The 13422-nt window shown below is 33.0% G+C and overlaps 1 protein-coding gene across 10 annotated transcripts in view; it reads right to left on the minus strand.

Annotated features, from left to right (window-relative positions):
- NFIB (nuclear factor I B) overlaps positions 1–13422 on the minus strand; it is a 465213-nt gene that overhangs the window by 18301 nt on the left and 433490 nt on the right. For 5 of the 10 annotated variants that reach the window (XM_037850900.1, XM_037850899.1, XM_037850902.1 and 2 more), the window contains 2 exons: positions 11023–11105; positions 748–836 (listed from right to left, as the gene is read on the minus strand). The exons of 1 other annotated variant lie outside the window; for it this stretch is intronic. In XM_037850900.1, coding sequence (XP_037706828.1) covers positions 748–836; positions 11023–11105 — 172 coding nt within the window. The remainder of the gene's footprint in view (positions 1–747; positions 837–11022; positions 11106–13422) is intronic. 4 more of the 10 variants (XM_037850904.1, XM_037850903.1, XM_037850905.1 and 1 more) reach the window with 2 other exon arrangements.

Below are 13422 nucleotides of genomic sequence, written 5' to 3' on the forward strand. Positions count from 1 at the left end.
CACAAATTTTTTCTATAATACACAATAAGCTGACTTTGAACAGCTTACTTTCTAAAACCAATACAGGAGAAATACTAAAACTTGCTTTGAAAGTGAAGTTTTAGAATGATTTTCTCAACCAACCAAATAGTCAATCCTCAATGATTCGTATCAATGTACAAACAGATGTTACCACTTTATTTAAACCAAATCCATACTTGAGCTACTGATTCCAATAATCACCACTCCAAAATTTATTTCTAATAACATCAAAATCGACTAATTTGACATTTTTCTTCTAGTGTTTTCTCTCTGGTGGATATAAAACAAAACAAAACAAAACAGTAAAATGGTGTATATATAGTTAGCAGTAGAAGAGAGAGCTGAAATGAAAAGAATCTATAACATGAAGAAAACTGAATGCTTTATCTTCATAACTAAAAAATCTTTCCTAAAACTGTGATTTCATTTTTCAGGTCCTAAACCTTAAGTGTCAAATCCTCCCACCACCCCCCAAATGTTACAAATTGTTTGAAACAGTTGACAGCAGTTAGAAACTCCAATGACTAGTTAGTGTATGCTATAATCCCAAATTAATCTGACCTTGCATTTAAATAAGAAATAAAGGGGGAAGGGAGAAAGAGGGATGGCATAGCCAAAACAACTAAATTTTTAACATATATTTTCTGTAAAACTAGTTAAAAACAAACACTACAGCTCATGTAACTTTTAGGCTAAGTGTAGGGTTGGAAATAATTAAAATGTTACCTTTGCCAAGTAATTCCCAATGTATCCTCACTGGTACTGGGGTATAAATGCCTGCCGTTTTGATTCATGGTCCAGTCACAAATCCTCAGCTGTCAATTGAAACCTAGCAGTCAGATATGGATCGAGCAGTACTACAGTTTTTAGTATTTAAATGAACACATGCAAACTAGTACTGTACATGGCATTAACCTTACTTTCCCAAGAGGCAACTTAAAGGAAAAAAAAAAAAAAAAAAAAAAGGCAAGGGAAAATATTACTCTAAAAACAAAATTCCTACAGACTCTTTTTTAAGAAAAGCTACAGCAATATGCTTCTTTATTAATTAAAGCATACAAGAGAACCAAGTGCTTAGAACATAACAATTAGCCATTATTAGAGTACAAATTGAGCTGAAACAAAAGCAAACATTAATATTCAATAGAAGGATATATTTTAGAAGGAAAATTTAAAAAAAAACTTTTTTTCTATGCAACGTACTAAACAATCTGCCTTGAGGGAAAATAATCAATAACTTTAAGCATGCAGTTTGCAAACCATAGAAGACATGCAGTTTAGAGGAGAAAGCCCCCACCCCCACCCCTTACAAACATTCTCCCTAACTTAGGTTTAGAAGCATCAAGGTATTTTACAGTTTTAGATGTGCACTAATTTTGTTTTACTCAAAGTGGCATTGTTTAGAAAGAGTTGAAAGAAATTTCTACTCTTATTTTAAACTCAGAGTAATGGCATTTAACATCCTTTACTACATCTGAATAGAGTGAGGAATGCACTAAATACAAGCTGAAACAAATTCTTCCCAGATCTCCGAATCTTCAGATCTGCCCTTCACAGACCGTTGGAGTAACCCTATCCAGCTCTGTTTGGTTAACAGCTGCCCTACAGTGCTAGCAGATTTATTGAAAAGATATATTGCTTATTTTTATGCTTAAGAAAGTAAACTTATCTTGCTTTGGGGGTGGGGGAAGACACATTCGAAAATCATGGTTTTTAACCTTTAGATAGCCACACTGTAAATTAACTGCATCTTGCATGAAGCAGCATTTTTCAGCGAAAAGAGGACTTATTCACATCAGCTCACTAAACAATGTTTGAAGTTCTTCAGTGAGAATTTCTAAAAGGTGATGAGTTGTGCCAAAGTGCCTTTAAACTTGGATAGATTATTTTAATCTTTTCTGATAATGTTATGGCCCCCAAAAATAGGCTATTAAGAATCTTTACTTTTCCTTTAGACTCTTGAGTTTCTGTTTCTGAACACTCTAAATAATAGTGATTCTGGAGTTTTTAAATGATGGCTTTGCCCATTCTTCTATAGATTTGTAAGCCTCCAAAAACAGCACCTAACATTTTCAAAATACAGTTTTAATTATATTGCTATTTCAGATAAAAGTAATTCTATAATTTAAAGCAGTCCCTTCAGATAGATAGCTAGAGAGACAGATAGATAGATAGACAGATAGACAGACAGATAGATAGACAATAGAGTCAGCTTAGGACATATCTCACAAATAAGCCTTAAATCAATAAATAAGTAAGAAAGAAAAACAAATACTCTTCAAATGGACCCTAATACTTGCATAACGGAGAGAGTGTATTCTTGATTAGTTTTAAATCATACAGATGACATAATTTTACTTTTTAAAGATGTAAATTTGCTCAGTTTAGTGTGTGAGAAGCAATATGGCAAGATTTTTTAAAAGTTCTACAAATTGTCCTCTAATCAGAAATTCAGTGTGATGAGACAATCTGAAATTGCTTCTTACAATAACAAAATAAACTAGTTGTCTATTTTAAAACACATTTTTTAAAGCAGTACTATGAAAACAATCTAAAAGTAGTTCTAGAAACTTGACTTTGTTTAAAGATTACCTTAAGGACCATTTATTAAGTCTACCATAGTCAATGCAAATGCTAGTTTTGAATCAAACAATTCTCAAGAGGCATATATTTAGGCATAGCACATGCTAGTTCTGTTCATTATTAACTAGATAATTTTTTTGAAAGGGAATATACTTTCAGGAAGCCAGGTGAACCTAGTTATTACTCACTGACTGGCTTTGTGACCAGACAACTGCAAGACCACCATGTCTTCTTGGTAGTATGTATATATATGAACCCATTAGATTTTTGTTGTTGATGTTGCTGCTGTTGTTTATTTTTACCCCCTAAAAATGTCAAGTGGGCTATTTTTGGCCACATTATGAACACTTAAGATCAATATACTTTGTGACTTTTCTTTCCTAAAAGTAGTCTCAAGGGGGTTAAACCTGACTATAGCTACTTATTTTCATCTATATTTAAGATACATGGAATTGGAATATTTTCTCTGAAACAGAAAAAAATGCTTAAGTAAATAAAAAAATGATTGCTTAATATATTTGGCAATAATTTAATGCCAAAGAAATTGGCAGGATGTTAGTTGTATTGAATTAATTTCCCTTCAGTTACTGAAAGCATAAACTATAAATTTTAATTATCTGTTTAGAATTTGGACAAGCATTATCAATACTTACAAAAATGTCTGAGGAGACATGTTTATATATGCTTATACGTCACAACTTACTTTAACCAGATTACTTACACAAGAGCCTCTCTCTTCATGTAACATATTAAATTAATACATTTTTTGATAAAGTGAAATTTTAAAGGTGATGGTGTAGGTGGGGGAAACAAAGAATTAAAATTAAAATCACCTATGCACCAAAGATTTCCATCACAGCAATTCCTAAGAATCTTATTTGGCCAGGATAGTCCTGACTCAGCAAATTTTGAACAGACTCTAAGTGATGAACTGATGAACGGTTACTACTAATTGTATTTAAGTTTCTTTTGGGAAATGTCAAACATTCTTATGTTTGTATTCAGTATTACTAATAAAAAAGAATTTTTACATTAGGCTTTAAATAAGTTAAAGATAGTAGATGATAATTTTATTTGAGGTTGGAAAGGGTGATTTCTGTTTGTGCTCTGAGTCAGGGTCAGATAATTGAGCTGTCAATTTTTTTTTTTTTTTAGTAATAATAAAAAAGTTAATGTTTATTGAATATCTGATATACCCAAGATACTGTGAAAATCTTTTCCAAGTTTTATATAATGCTTAGGACAACTCTACAAATGGGGACTATTATTATTTGCATTAGATAGCAAAGCACAGAAAGGTGAAACAATTTGCCAAATTTACATGGTAAGCAGAAGAGCTGGAATTCAGACTTGGGCAGTCAGGTCACAAAGACAGTGCTTTTGTCAATTCTTTTTTTAAAATCCAATTTTAAAACTTTTAAGTGGTACATAATACATGCCTTTCATTTATATAAGTATTTCCTGAGTTCAATGTTTCAAGAATTTTTCCAAATATTTTCCCTTAAATTATAGGAAATTGTTTTCCCCTCCAATAGTAATCAAATTTATAAAGCCAAGTGCAGGTTAGTTTAGAAATTAGTCTGTTCAAGTTATGTATTTGAATAGGGATGTGGGAAGCAAATCTTATTTTTGTAACAATATAGACCCTTGACAGACCTGATTGTATGTATAGCCCCACAAAAACACAAACTCATATAAATCATTTTAATTCTCTCATTTATCTGAACCTACCAATATGAAATTATATTCTGTTTAGAAAATTAAGGCAAAAAATACATTAAAATAATTATGTCCAGAATTCCAAAAGCAAACAAGAGATGAAGTAAGGAAGTAAGATCCTCCTCCAAAACAGCAATGGGTAAAGAGAAAAGGTTGAAATAGTCCAAACAACTGAGAAACGAGAGAAGGTGAAGTTTCCACTGCAGATGTTCACAGGGTGTGGTTCCACTTACAAAGTCTCTGGAATTGTTCCTGGCCCAACTCAAATGAGACTGAGAAAAACAAGGATGGAGATCATATGGCTTTCCTCAAAGATTTGCATCAGGGGAAACACCTAAAGTTTGGCCACCTAAGATTTGGATCATTATCCTTTCCTACACTGCACTCAAATTTTGGTGAAAGTACTTGATAGCCATAAAGAAGCAATAATGCTTGTGATTTTAGGATAAGAGTTTGTTTATTCAAATAATGGCCCTAAACTGTTTTTAACAGGGTTGTTTTTTTTTTTTTGGTGGTGTTGTTGTTAAATGCATAGCAATTAACATTGGGAACAAAAGAAAGAAGGTAAGCAAAATGTCTTACTTTGTTAGACCCAGCAAACAGGTCAATATACTAAAAGTCTCTCATGGAGACATCAGCTCTCGATTGAACCAATATGCCATTAAACTATAAACTAGAATTACCAACACAGGCAAATTGACCTTTTCACTTTATATATATATATATATATATGTATAGCATACAGTAACTCTCAGGGGAATATCTTGAAAAGCATGTTTTATATTTTCTTGGGTTTCTTCATTTCTCCATACCGCCTCAAGGAAACAGACTTTTGCGGGGTGGAGGTGGAGGGACTTGAACACTAATATTCACACTCCTCTTAACTCTTATATTAGAGGAGTTTATTTTATCACTGCTATTAATTGCCTGTCATGGAACAACTAAAATGGCTGCTAAATGAATAATATGTAACCTTACTGAATGAACAAGTAAAATCGTCAGAATAGAGTTGTGTGGGACTTCTGGGGAAAAAAAGACACTTAAGGTTGTCCAGGTACCTTAAAATTACTTCTAATGTCTACTCCTGAAATTTATTCTTCCTGATATTTAATTAGCATAGTAGAATTAAATTAAATGAAAATGCATATTCCATGAACTAAATAAACATCACTGACCATAAATCATAAGTTAAATATTAGAAAATGAACCTTTTTTTAAAAAAATGGAGGCTACTTTCACTTGTAACATTTACAGTTTCAAGGAAACTTGGAGATCGTGTAAGTTCAAGTTCTTCATTTTCCTTTCCAAGATAAGGGTACAGGAGAGCAAGGTTTAAGGATTTGTCCAAGGTTAGACATGTCCTGTTCATGTCAAAACTAAAACTCAAACATCTTGACTCCCAACTCCTGGTTCTCACCAGCAACTCCAGTTTGCCTGTCGTTATTCCTGTCCTACCCTATCCATCATGTACATGATTATTTAAGGCTAAAATATCTGCACATGTAATCTTCAGGATGTCCTCTACTTCCCTGATTTAACTTAGAGCTTTTAAAGTTAATATTTTCAGGGAAGAAGATTATTTTCCCTTTGTGATTTTGTTGATTGAAACTGTAGTTAAGATAAACATCATTTCATTTTTTCATTAATTTGACTAGCTTATCTGGTATTAGCCTATGATAACCAACAAAGATAAATGAAAAAATAAGTGAATGGTTTATGGAAAGAACATGGAGAGATATATCTATTTTTTAAATTTAAGAACTAGCCAAAAAGCTAAACATTTGCATAACCATTATTTTGACTGCAACTTCCTTTAAATGTGTTTCCTTTCCAGCTAGCATATATGAAAAGTGACCTCTTATCCATTTACATACCTACCAAGAAGTCATGTGATAGGCTTTTACGTCAAGCTGTCAATTACGATAACAGACACAATAAGAACAGTCGCAGCGTTGATAGCCTGCTTCCTGACTTTATTGAAAAGTTTTGTTGATAGTCCACTTGTGTCCTTTCAGTTGCTTGCCTCTAATAAAAGACTACCTATCCATTGGTTTTAATGTACCATGTTTTGGCTTTGCCAATTGCCAGGGCAAACATTATAAAGGTAATTCAACTATATCACAGTTAAAAAAAAAAAATAAAAACAAACAAAAGAAACCTACACAGGCATTTTGTTGAAAAGGCCATTTTGTGTAACAGAAATTTTCTGTGTAATGAAAAGCACTTTCAAATTCAAAATCATATCAAGAAAAGTCTTGAAAATATTTTTATATAGGCTAGCCCAGTAATTGAAATTGAAATAGTAACATTATATAGTCATGCAAGAGATGTAACATGCTGATGCTCAAGCATCAATAAATTCCATGCAATTGTGATAAATAAAGCAGGACCTGAATTGATCAGGCTCTAATTCATTAGCTCTAATAATAGGAAGCATACATAGTCAGATTATTATAATTTTGTCATTAGGAAATGAATGCCTTATGTCTTATAAACTATATCGTCTCACATAGGGAAGACAAAAGTACTCTCCTATTTATTTTACCTAAAAGCTCAATCTATATCAAAAGTTAATATGCACTTCAATAGCTGTTTCAAGAAGCTTCTTAGCTGCAAACTTATCTCTAGCTGCAAACTTTTATTTCCAGCTTGCACTAAAGTATTTTTATATGCCTGTGCTCATGTATTTTAGCAAGGATTTATGCTTTTACGATGACCTTAGAGACAAATACAATGGTGATAATCAAATTAACTAGATCCTTTTATATTACCAAACTTCCTATGATAGCAAAGAAAGAAGGCCTACAATTAACAAATTCATTATGTGATTGACCAGGTAAGGAATTGGTGCTAATTCAAGCACATTTTATCAGATTATCTGTTCATTTATACTAAAATTGTTAGGCTGGATTATAAAATAATTTCTGTGTTTTCTAAGCAACATCTAAAACTCTGCTAGCTAGTTTCCATTTTCTCAAGGAGACAAAACTTGAGAAAGGTGTTTCTTTCATCACCTATCATATGAATATACACAGTGTGTTTATGAAGTGTAAGGAGAAAAGGAAACAAGAGGTTTTACCAAACTTCTATGAGATAAATCAGGGTGTGCTCCATACTTCTGAAAAAGTTCCAAACCATAAAAAAGACATTTCTCAGCAGGGACCAAAAGTTCAGTTTGCCAAAGCAGGACCCATGAGTTCTTTAAGCCACGGCAGCATCTTCCAACAGAAAAGTTAAAGAAGAATGAAGCTCCAACTGAAGTTCTGATTTTAAGATTCCCCCACGCCACTAGTAAATGCATCAACTAAGCCGATGACCACCCCCCCAAATAGTCTAGTTCTAGACCTTGAACAATATTCAACATTGTGTTAAAAGATAAGGGAAATTTTTAGAGTAAAGTCCTGATGAGCTGGCAGAAACGGAGTATTATGGCTAATTTTTTTAGGGTGGGGTTCATTTTAATGGCAGATTATCCACTGGTTTACATACATCTTTCTGAAATATTCTTCATGATCATCTGATTTTATTTCTTAGATTCAAATGAGGTATCATTTTTACAATGCTGGGTGAAAGTCCAGTGTCAGAAAGAACTAAACAATAATAACATTAGAAAAAAGAGCACAATGATGTATAATTACTAGTAACAACTGCATGTGTACCAGTGAATAGGTATAAAAGCACATATTTTAGTATTCAGATTTGCCAATAGGAATACATTACTCTTATGTGTGGTGTACAGGGTTAATTTTAATATTTTATTATTTTCCACCTTACTTTATAAATGCCAGTATTTCTGTTAGAAATGACCAAATTGAAAGTTCTGTTTTCAATGTGTCATTTTGCGGAATGTGTCATTTCTGGGATGATTATAAGAAATTCAAAATTATTCAACAATCTTAAATTTATTGTTAACTCTAATTTATGAAGGCTATATTAAATTTCTTTTTTGAGAGAAAAATAGCACTCAACAATGCATGTCAATATTTTTCATAACCTAAAAGATAAATCTCTATAAAGCAGCCACCAATGAAGTGAAGAATGTACGTGGTGACAATATTTATTCTTAAGGGGTCATGTATATTAAAGGTGATGGGGAATGGTTAAAAGAATTCTCCTAGACTAAAACCATTGACTTTCTAATTTTAAATTTCTCCTAGCTAATATAAAATGATTGATTGCCTTTATTTCATGTACCCCTTGATTTTCTTTTTCATTCATCATTGAGAGCTTTAAACTAAATGCATTTAGAACCTGCCGCTAAAAGAGAGGTCTCTTTTAAATCTTTGTAAAGTAATGAAAGGACACAGTAAATCATTCTCATTTCTGCTGTAGAAAAGAATAACCTTTACTCCACTGAAGTCATTTAAACTGCTTTCTGTCCCTCCTTTTCTGGATAGTAAACATAAAATTTCATCTCTATGATTCTTTTAAAATTTTAAAAGAAAAAAGTTACAGGTTTTTAATTGGAGCTTTAATTTATTAATATATATGTATAACATGATATCCATATATGTTTATCTTGTGTATGCTCCAAAACTGTAGCTCATTATGAGCTTGGCATATTGGGCTCCTTCAATTCAAAAAGTAATGCTAACTCTTTCATTGCATAGAGCACAAATTATCTGTCTTCCTGAATTAAAAACTGAACATCACATTTTTAGCTATGAAGTTTACATAGTTTTTTTCTTCTCAGGATCAATACACATCATTTATCCCACAAATATCAATCACATTTGACTGAACAAAATATTAATATAGTAAGTGGTCTTCACCTGACATTGTCTACTTAAATAGCATGTGGTAGTCTTTGATGAGAAACAGTTTGTGGTTCTGAAACTCATACATTTTTTCAATTAAAATTTGCTCAGAACTCTATCTGCATTAAAATTCATATTTTCATGATGCTTGCTAAGTTTTCTTCACTTATCTTTATGTATGTGAAAAGAGAAGCAACCTATATATTAATGAAATTTCATTTTTTGATCATAATTACATGAGGCTCCAATGTTGATTATAAGTGATTAAAAAAATAAGAATTAAAGCTGCCATAGGTTAAGCATGGGAAAGGGAAGATTGTTTCTAATTGGTTATAATATTCTAAATGTGTTTGGGGCTAAAAGTTTAAATAAAGAAGGTACATTTTTATGAAGTAAAAATTAACTGGAAATTAAGATGTGTCATAAAGAATAATGCAAATTCTCTGACTAAAATATTTCTGAAAATATGTGGATTGATTTTGAAAAGAGCAAGTTTCTAAACCTATAAACCCTGCACATGTTAAAAAAACACCCACAATGAACACATACATTTGTCAAATAAAACCATATTATAGTAATTATAACACATTTCATATTATAGCAATTTCAGAGGTGAAAAAAAAAGCAACATTCCAGAGAATTATGTTGAAAAGTCAATGGCTGGCAAAACCACTAATTATTATTTGGTATTTTCATAACTGTGTACAGATGTTTTCAGTTAGTTCTCACTCTTTTGTTTTATTTTGTTTTGCCTTTTTTTAAACCTGGCAAAACGTCAAGTGTCTTGAATAAGCTATCATTTTTATGATTTTTCTCTAAACTCGGCATGTGGTGACCTTTCACATATGCAGTCTGCCACCTTGGTCTGCAACTTGGAAGGTCTAAGAATTCCACATGAAGCACGGTTAAGTAGGTCACAATAAACAAAGCTAGGTGGACAGCTCCAGAGATGGAAGCAGCAGGCATGGGTACCTGCACAGGCTTAGTACATACATAAAAAGTCATATATTCGTGCATACACAACATACATTATAAATGAAGAGCAAGTTAGTTAATACCAGCTCTTATTCATTGTAGCCCATTTTTCCCTATGTAATATTTTCAACATTGTGAATTTCAAACTGCTCTGCTATCAGAACTTGAGAGCAGCAAACATACGCATCATAAAATATATTTAAATTCTGTAGTGTTTAGAATTACATCATCCTGCAAGTAGAATTGTGGAATTTTTTATGGGTATGGTCCGTGCTTTTGACTGTGGCTAATTTGTTTACAAGCCACCATTAATCCTGGCTGTATATTTTCACAGTTTGGGTAAACACTTCATTTGCATTAAATTTACAACATTAATGAGATGTGAAATTCAAAATGCTACGTGAAACATAAATGATGTAAAAAAGAAAAAAAAAAGTGTTCTATCACATCTGAAATTAGTAAACCAACTTAAACCTATTAAAATAGGACTGATGTGTTGCCTGAGATTTTGGCTTCAAAACTCATCTTCTTGGGCTAAAGTACAAAAATGAGTAGTAAAACATCAGGAAAATACAAAATAGCTCCAAAACACAAAATGTGTCCTGCTTCTACTCTAATTGGCTTTTAAATCCATTTTCAACTGTTGTCTTTGCATGCTATAGGCTAGTAAGTGCTCAATAGCCAGTAAGTCTGAGAAAACATTCTTTGGCTGAAACACTATAATTCACGGATGTTATCAATATATACTAAAGAGACAGAATGGGCAGTGAATCATTGGAGAAACCCTGTTCAGAGAGGTGAGAAGTAAAGGATAAATGAGAAAATATTTTGGAAAATGAAATGATCCAAGTTTTGTCTCAGAAGCCCCAGGAAGCCCGCTCTGAGTCCAGATCTTAGAGGCTGCGTGGAGAAAAGCACCGATGCGAAAGCACGGCTATGCCATTACACCTGGGTGAAACTTGCCCACCTGTTGCTGATGTAGGAAGGATGGGTCTCTTGGGCTTAGTCCCACATATCGATTGGCTTGAGATGTGCCTGAGGCTGTGTAGGCTGATTAAGGAAGAACAAAAACAAAGATAAAAATTGTGAACTATCATAATGAAAACCCTGTGCATGTATAAGAAACCCAGAGAAGCGGGATTTGCAACCAAAAAATAAAAAAAAAAGTGTCTCCATTTCTCTTCCCTTTTGCCTGAGTGAATACCAAGTGATAGAAAAGAAATGGTAGTTGACTTCAAGTCAACTTGTTTACCACCTCCCCCAAAGAAAACCTATCCGGTAAACCATAGCCCATTGTTTGGTGTGGGTTTCTCACACTTACATGCTCCAGTTACAGTCCTGCAGAAGTACCAAGCATTTGCTAATAGATGGGTCCTTTACCTAGATGTACCTTTTCACCAGAAATGAGTTGTCTAATAATGAATTATCAGTGATGACCTGTGATTCTAAGCGTAAAAGCGCAGTGAAAGTCTGTCAGGAAAAAGTGAAAGCTTCTAATGATGGGATTCTAGCAGATGCACTTGATGAAGTGGGATGAAAAACGTTTTATTTAAAAGAAAAGAAAACTCTAATATTACTGATGTGAAGCAGAAGCCTATTATTTTTGCTTGATATGGAATGAATTAGCTCAGTATCTTTTTAATGTGGAAATGAGTTTAAGTTTGATTGAAATTTGTTTTTTTAAACATCTCTGATTTTCCAAAAGCAGAAAAAAACAATTTCTTATGATTGATCCAGGAAGGGAGTTGATGACACCTTTAAAACACTAGGCCATCAGTAGGTAATACATATGGTGAAGGCTAACAGAATGCTTCTACTGCTGAGATCTCACCTTGTGAGCACTTTTTGGTACACAATGAATTTTCCACATCAAAGTTCTCCCTATCCTTAGAGATTTTCCTTTCTTTTCACAAGAAAAGGGACTAATGTATCTATTTCTTCCCAGCACTAAGCAATACATTGGTCTATGTCAGAACAAGCAGAACTAAATTTTTACCATATTTTACTTTTGTAAACATTCTGAAGAGTGTTAAAATGCTTGGTTTAAAATTATTGGTTTGATGAGGAATCCAGACATTAATTTAAAATCAGCCTATTTTTCTTAAATCAGTATATTAGTTCTGCCATGTTCGTTTGAAAGATTGGAGGGATTTGGTCCATTGAGGCTTTTTTAAAAATATTGATGATGCCCACAGTTCACCTTTTTCTCCTGAATAAAGCACTGATGCCTCTACCAAATTTCCAGGCTGCTGGAAATCAACAGAGAACATGGGCAGCCAGGAAAAGTGCCTTGCCCACAGAGACTGTGCATGGAGCCCAGGCTGTTCTTTCTTTGAAACCACGAAAAAGTGGTTCCCTTGGTCTGTCTTTACGTTTTCTTTATTTTACTGACTTCTCAGTTTCATAACCAGTTTCTCGTCATCAGTGGTGCCTTGAGAGACGTAACTACAAGTTTATTTGTTTATAGAAAAGAAAAAACTACTCACTATATTTCTTTTATGTAGAAGTGGAAAATGGAAATATGCAGCCATCTTTATATAATCATGATATTCTTTTTTAATATTTTGTAATTTTAAAAGTGAAATCAGATCCCTTTTAGATCAACCTGTACATGAGTATAAAAACAATTCATTAACAGGCTGAAGTTAAACCCATAAGAGAACTGTACTCATTTAGGTTGGATCCTTCCCTGAATCTTGTCTATTAATGTCACTATAAGAGTAGGCACTAGAAGTTTCTGGAACTAAATTTTACTCATTTAGTCTTATACTAGTCTTTTTTAAAACTGGAAAAAAAATCTTCATATTCTACCTGTTTTTATTTAAAAGATTGACTTGTTCAAAGTTGCAAAGACATCCACTTAAAACAGTTGGACATACTGTTTTAGTGACTATAATGTACATAGTTAGTCCTTAGAACAAAGGGTCTTCTAGTATTCCTTGACTGGGTCTCATCCACCTGTGCATTCAGGGAAGAGTAATGGGCATTACAAGCCTATATGGACTTATTAGTCTATGAAGGCTCATGAATTTTGAGAAAGGAAGGCTGAATTCAGTGTACACTTAATGGACAGTGAATGTTCATTTTTCTTGTAGGGTTCCATTCTAATCTTTCAGAAGGGTTCCTTTCTAGTCTTTCAGAAGACACCAAAAACAGAGCATCTTTCCAGTGGCCAATAAAGAATGAGGCTTTGTATTTTCAATTCCCTTTGTATTTTTGCAAAGTAATTTTCAGAGCATGGGGAATTTCTTGCTCTAGGAAAGAAAATAGAAGGTCTGGATTTAGGAGATATGTTTAATTGGTTGGGAGCATGTCAATTCTTCCTTACTGGGATCCTATTCATTCTGCTTGCCAATCTGTGCAAACC

Source organism: Choloepus didactylus, chromosome 10, assembly GCF_015220235.1.
Source record: "Choloepus didactylus isolate mChoDid1 chromosome 10, mChoDid1.pri, whole genome shotgun sequence".
Taxonomy (NCBI): Eukaryota; Metazoa; Chordata; class Mammalia; order Pilosa; family Megalonychidae; genus Choloepus; species Choloepus didactylus.